This window comes from Bos taurus, chromosome 25 (assembly GCF_002263795.3).
Source record: "Bos taurus isolate L1 Dominette 01449 registration number 42190680 breed Hereford chromosome 25, ARS-UCD2.0, whole genome shotgun sequence".
NCBI classification, from domain to species: domain Eukaryota; kingdom Metazoa; phylum Chordata; class Mammalia; order Artiodactyla; family Bovidae; genus Bos; species Bos taurus.
In genome coordinates, this window is record NC_037352.1 from 20000001 (window position 1) to 20007237 (window position 7237).

The 7237-nt window shown below is 40.9% G+C and overlaps 1 protein-coding gene across 6 annotated transcripts in view; it reads left to right on the forward strand.

The window, feature by feature from the left end:
- Positions 1 to 2851, forward strand: part of POLR3E (RNA polymerase III subunit E) — a 33390-nt gene extending 30539 nt beyond the window's left edge. For all 6 annotated transcript variants that reach the window (XM_059881563.1, XM_024985130.2, XM_024985129.2 and 3 more), the window contains 2 exons: positions 794 to 919; positions 2043 to 2851. In XM_059881563.1, coding sequence (XP_059737546.1) covers positions 794 to 919; positions 2043 to 2099 — 183 coding nt within the window. In that variant the 3' untranslated portion in view covers positions 2100 to 2851. The remainder of the gene's footprint in view (positions 1 to 793; positions 920 to 2042) is intronic.
- Positions 2852 to 7237: the final 4386 nt, after the last annotated feature.

The window sequence follows — 7237 nt, forward strand, 5'->3', positions numbered from 1 at the left end:
GAGGGCAAAGCATTTTCCTCTGAATTTAACATACTTTTCCATCGTATTCAAGCTTTCAGAGTTGTCGTCCAGTTCCTTGGCCCTCTTTTTCTCGGGCTTTTCAGTTTGATCCACATCCTTCCCTTAAACCATGCTTCAGGTTTTATTCTTATTCTGCATATAGCGCATCAGTGCGTCTCCAGATGTGCCCTTGTGTGGGTTATTACTGTGCCGGACGGTTGAGTCATCCTTACGAAGTTCCGAAATCTCTTTACCTGTTTTTTCTCTATTCTTTTGGAATGGTTAGGTCACATGTTAGACATAGTGGATCAAATCTTTTCTCATATAACACCTTTTGTTCTTGTTGGGGGATTTGACAGTCCTCTCTCCTTCCTATTTTTCTCTGGGACATGATGCTTTTCATGGCATCCTGTCTTATTTATGCGTCAGGACTTTAAGCCACTCACTCCTCATCCTGTCCTGCCTTCACGCAGTTAAGGTTGTGGCTCCCCTGCCCGCTCAGTTACCCTCTTGTTTTTCTATCCCACAAAAGTATGTCTAAAAACTGCTCCTCTGCTAATGGCTTCACTGGCATTTTTGTTCTTGTGTGCGTGTATCTTTATTTCTTCATTTTATTGAGGTCTCTCTCAGGAGATGACAGACCGGGCACACGTGTTTGTCTTTAACAGAAGTCCTAAGCAAGGACTTTGATCACAGACTACAGTGTGGAGTTGGGTCCTTAGCTCTGGATTTCTTATTTATTGATGTTTCTGTTTTAGATAATTCCTGTAATAACATTTTTTTGCTACTAAAGCATCGACAGGTTTTGCTTGAAATTTTTTCCAAAAATTACCGGGTGCGCCGGAACATGATCCAGGCTCGGCTGACTCAAGAGTGTGGAGAGGATCTGAGTAAACAGGAGGTGGATAAAGTGCTAAAGGTACATCCATTTTTGGTATAATATGCAGAGGCTCTGAGCTTCCATTCTGACCGTGAGCCTACTAAGAACCACGCCGCCCACAGCTGGCTCCTGCCTGTCTTAGGCGGAGACTGACTGCGTGGAAGCGGATCTCGTCTGGTACCCTTCCTGTGGCTCTGTTTACTAATCAGGCTTCCTCTGCACCCCTCCCCAGTCTGCTGGGTCTTCAGCAACAGATAATTGGCATTGGTTTGGTGGGTTTATGCAAAAGGACTAAATTGAATAAGATGTAAACTCCATTCATAGTCTAACGGGTCATCATCCTTTACGGTGACAGGGCCTAGATTAGAATCTGTGCCCCGACTCCTCCTTTGAATTGTGTACCACTTTTTTTTTTCCCTGTAACCCCATACTAACTCTTGTGCTCCTTGCTTTTAGTAGAACAATTTTTAAATCAAATTTAAAAAGAAATAAAAATACTTAATTCCTATTAGGCATTGGCTTCCCTGTGGCTCAGATGGTAAAGAATGTGCACACACTGCAGGAGACCTGGGTTTGATCCCTGTGTCAGGAAGATCCCCTGGAGTAGGGAATGGCCACCCACTCCAGTACTCCTGCCTGGAGGATTCCACGGACAGAGGAGCCTGGTGGGCTACAGTCCGTGGGGTTGCGAAGAGTCAGACACAACTGAGTGACTTAACACTTTTTTCATAATGTCTTTGAATTGACTGTGTGGCACAAATACCATACTCACAGAAGCATTTAGTTTTAGCATTTAGCGTTCAGTTTTACTGAAAACTGCTGACAGAGTCCCTATATTCTAGTATTCTTATATTCCAGGTCCATAGATGCTGAGGCAATTTGTGAAGCACCTTTTCTTTGGTTAGCTTATTCACATATCTTTTGTATCTTGTGTTTATAAAGCACATTCATTTATAGTCCCTCACTCTTAGGACACCCCTGGGGAAAGATGGGGTCAAGACCCACGCATGGCGGAGGCTGGGTGGTGATGACCAGAGTGTCAGGCAGGTCTTGATCTCCTGTTTGTGTTCTCTCCATGAATCGCAAATCAAGTTTTGATATTCTGCACAGAATGTGCTCCTTTTCCTGCTAATGTCTGGAAAACATGTTTCTTTATTCACAGGACTGCTGTGTAAGCTACGGCGGCATGTGGTACCTTAAAGGGACGGTACAGTCTTGACAACAGTTGCAAATCACTAACCCAGTGAATCCAAGCCCAAGGACGGACGGCAGAGCCAGCAGAGGTGGAAGTAGAGTTTCGGTTGCTTCTGAAGACTCGGAGCAAGAGGAACTGACCATCTCTCGGCCTGGGGCCTCGCACTGTCCAATGGACAGAGGGGATCATACTCAGCCAGTGGCAGGGTCACCTTAAGGTAGATGGCTCCCAGAAGAGACCAGCTGGGACCTTCTTTGCAGTACAGTTTGAAATTCGTGATGTATTTTGCTTATTATTTGGTTTCATTCTCATAATAAAGAGAGTGTACACTGTCACCGGCAGGATGATGAAAATCATGGTCTAATATTTTACTTTCAAACTTAATGCCAACAAGATCTGAATTATGTTTACAAGATGAAGAAAACCTCGAGGTTTTTAATATTTAAAATGCCTGGAAGCCAATATTAAGTCTTCAATTACATACCTGCTAAGACTTCTGCCAACTTCATTAAACAAACCAAACCGAATTGTTTCACTGTTGGTTTCCTGTGGCCATCTTACCTTTTAAAACAACCTACTTTAAAAGTCGCAGTCTCAACTGTTTACATGAACCATAGCAAAAAAATCAGAATCAAATACATTTATTCTCAATGTTTGCATATGGATGCAAATAAAACGAGGTAAGTATGGAACAATGTATAAGTGAAGTCATCACACTTTGATGTAAAAAATTTATATTTTGTGTATTTTTAAAATAAATGCTAACACTAACCTGGCATCATGGTGCTGCTGTCTTCAAATGGTTGCAAGAAGGCAGTGCTGCCTGCTCTCAGAGCCTTGTATGTACATCGGGGGACGGCAGCCAGCAGCACTGCCTGGTGGGACTGTACAGTCACATGTGTAATTGTAAATTTTTCTAGTATACATATTAAAGATAGTACAAAGAAACTTGTTAAATTTTTATGTATTTTACATAGCCTAATATAGCTAAAATATCAACATGTAATAAAAATATTAAATTTTTTGGTACCAAGTTTTTACTATCTGGTATCTTATACACTGTGTAGTCCATGGGGTCGCAGAGAGTCTGACACGACTGGGCAACTTTCACTTTTCATCTTACACTTATCACACTCGAAGTTTGGAGTAGCTACAGTTCGAGTGCTCAGTTGCCATGTGTGGCTAGCCCATAGTGACCAGTGTAGTCAGCCCTTGGAGGACTGTGAAAAATTAAAGAATTCAGCTAGATTGGGCGAGACAGGAAATTTCGCTAAAATAAGACTTTCGCTGTGGTCTGTTGGGCAGTAGAGCCGCTACACTACTCTGAAGATTTACATGATGGCGTCTGTGTATGTACTCCGCCCCGCCCCCCCCCCCCAAAAAAAAGAGCTACAATATTTGGTAATGAAAGTTTAACAGGTTGATTGTATATTATGTTCTTGGTTCTAATTGTTAACATACATGAGGCTGAAGAGTAAAAACCTTCTAAAATCTTTCTGGAGTGTGTCCAGCTATCATATAATAGCTCTACTCAAGGGGAGGCCCCTTGTGGTAAAGCAAAGACTGAGCAGACTGGAACTGGTGGGGCTTGGAGGAGTCAAAGCCTTAAACACTAATAAAGAGAAATGAGTTAAACACTGAATTCAAATAGCTAGGAAAATAAGAACAGAGAAGGAAATATTTAAAAATAAAAATTGAGGTAAAAATGTAAATTAAGATACACCAATAGCTATCAATGAAGGAAAATGACACACACTTGTATAGACAATGAGATGGGGAAAGTTTAGAGGAATCAGATATTTATAACTAAAACATAAATTACTAAAAGTGGTTGGAAAGAAATTGCAACAGAGCAGTTACTAGAGAGGAAAAGGGCCAGGGATTATCACAGTTGAATTATATAAAATCTTTATGATGTAACAGCATGTGATGGTCCCCCAGATGCTTATCAAAGCATTGATCTTAAAAGTCTGACAAAGTAGCATATGAATAAAAAGGATAAGCAGTTGATTCCAGTACCTTGTAAAGAATTAAGTCAACCATGCCTATGCAAGGGCTTCCTTCATGGCTCAGTTGGTAAAGGATCTGCCTGCAGTCCAGGAGACTGGTTTGATTCCTGGGTCAGGACGATCCCTTGGAGAAGAGATAGGCTACTCACTCCAGTATTCTTGGGCTTCCCTTGTGGCTCAGCTGGTAAAGAATCTGCCCACAATGCAGGAGACCTGGGTTTGATCCCTGGGTTGGGAAGATCCCCTGGAGAAGGGAAAGGCTACCCACTCCAGTATTCTGGCCTGGAGAATTCCATGGACTATATTGCAAAGAGTTGGACATGACAGTGACTTTCAGCTTCTCATGTGTATGCAAGGGTGATACCAGGGCATATCCTCTGAGATCAGGAACAAGGTAAGGATGCCTACCATAATTACTTCTGTTTAGCATAGTACTGGAAGTACTAGCTAGAGCACTTAGGCAAGAAAAAAACTGGAAAGGAAATAATATGTTTGCAGATGATATGATCTTGTATGTAGAAAACTAAATATTTCACAAAAAAAGTTTGGATGAGTTAAGCAATGGAGCAGAATACAAAGTCAACACAAATTGTGTTTATTTCCTTTGTACTGTTAGTATGTAGAAATGCATTTAGCTATGCTGGGTCTTTGGTGTTGCATGGGCTTTTCTCTAGTTGCGGTGCACAGGCTTCTCTTGTGGAGCAGACTCTAGGGTGCACGGGCTTCAGTAATTACGGCACTTGGGCTCAGTAGTTGGCACACAGGCTTAGTTGCTCCTTGGCACGTGGGATCTTCTTGGATCAGGGATCGAACCCGTGTCTCCTGCATTGGTAAGCTGATTCTTTACCACTGAGTCACCAGGGAAGCCCATGTAGTTTTGATTTGAGTTTGTTCGGGGAGGTGATCCCAGGGTCCTACAGCACCATTTTGATCCTGCCTCCCAGAGTTATTGTATAATGGGTAGAGAATTTGAGTTTTTTTTTTTTTAATGGCTGTGCTGGGTCTTTACTGCTGCACATGGACTTTCTCTAGTTACAGCAAGCAGGGGTACTCTCTAGTTGTGCACGGGCTCCTCATTGTGGTAGCTTCTGTTGTGGAACACGGGCTCTAGGCACATGGGCCCAGTAGTCGCGGCATGTGGGCGCTAGGGCGCAGGTTTCAGCAGCTGCGGCACTGGCTCAGCTGCCCGAGGCACGTGGAATCTTCCTGGACCATGGATTGAACCCATGTCACCTGCAGTGGCAGGCGGAGTCTGAGTTTCAGGTTTAAAGAGTAAGAATTATGGGGATGGATGGTGGCTGATGGTTGCACAGCAATGTGAATGTATTTAACACGTTTGAACTGTACACTTAAAAGTGGTTCAGATTTTAATTATGTGTATTTTTACCACAATAAAAAACCCAGAAAACTTGAAATTCAGATGGTTCAAACTGTCAAGCACAAAAAGAAATAAAGTATTTAAAGATTAATATAACTACACAAAAATCTTACTTTGCAAAATTCCAGTAACAAGGTAAAAAGATAAATAGCATGTAATATCTAATTGCAAAAGTGAATTTCCTAAATACTAGAGCTCTTTAATAGGCAAAGGGCAATGCAAAAATGGCTTTGAACAGATTAAACGCTATTCAATCTTATTAATAAATGCAAAACTAAACAATAAGGAAAATACCATTTTTCCTCTATTAGTTTGGCACGGGTCATAAAGTTTATTGGTATGGCAACAAGCACATGAAAAAGAGGCTCAGCATTGGTAATTATTAGAGAAATGCAAATCAGAACTACAATAAGCTACCACCTCACACGGGTCAGAATGCCCACCATTAAAAAGCCGACAAATAAATGCTAGCGAGGGTGTGGAGAAAAGGGAACCTTCCTATATTGGTGGTGGGAATGTAAACTGGTGCCGTCACTATGGAGGCTCCACAAAAACTAAAAACAGAGTTGCCATATGATCCAGCAGTGCCACTCCTGGAGAAGACGCGAACTTGGAAAGATCCGTGTACCCTGTGTTCACTGCAACACTATTTACCATAGCCAAGACACAAACGCCTATCAACAGATGAATGGGTAAAGAAGGTGTGGTGTACATATACAAACAACAGAATACTAGCCAGCCATAAAATGAATGAAACAATGCTATTTGCAGCAACCTGGATGAACCTAGATCATACTAAATGAACCAAATCACAAAGAGAAAGACATGATATCACCTTATACATGAAATCTAAAATATGGCACAAAGGACCTTACCTACGATACAGATTCACAGACAGAGAACAGACTTGTGGTTGCCAAGGAGGCGGGGGGTGGGGGAGGGATGGCTGATAAGGAGTTTGGTAGCAGATGCAAACTATTGTATACAGAATGCATCAACAGCAAGGTCCTACTGTATAGCACAGGGAACCATATTTAATATCCTGTAATAAACCATAATGGAAAAGAATATAAAACTATGTACGTGTATAACTGAATCACTTTGCTGTACACCAGAAGCTAACACAACACTGCAAATCAACTACACTTAATTAAAAAAAAAATACACGGTTTAAAGATGCATGGTTCAGTAAAAAGGCAAGATACACTCACTTTAAACTATGGGGTGATAGAAGCACATTCATGTACTAGTCTAAGCACAGAATAGTTTGGAATGATATACCAATAAACTGGTAACTGGACAGGACAAGGACTGGAAGGTCAGAAGGTCAGGGAAGATGAGCCAACTCACTATAAACTCCTTATACTGTTTGAAGAAATAATGTTTTACCCATTAATCCAGCTTTGCCATTGTGCAAAATTAGATTCAATGCTCATTTTAACATCTGAACTCTCTAAAGTGTCTTTCCTATAACTGAATTATTTTAAGAATCAACTAGCCAAAATGCTATTAATTTAGAACCAAGTCTGACATTTCTAAAATAGTGAAAATTATATACAGCATATAATTTTTTAAATCATATAGTAATTTTAATGAACATCAATATGAGCAGAATTTGTGCTACTACACAATCCCAAAGAATGGGAAAAATGGAAATGGAAAAAAAATCACTATCAATTCTTCCCAGAGAGATTCTGTTGGAAGAAGAAAAGTAAACAGTTGGTAATAACAGTGAAATGGCTTAAGATTGAAATAACAAGGAATTGATCCATTTG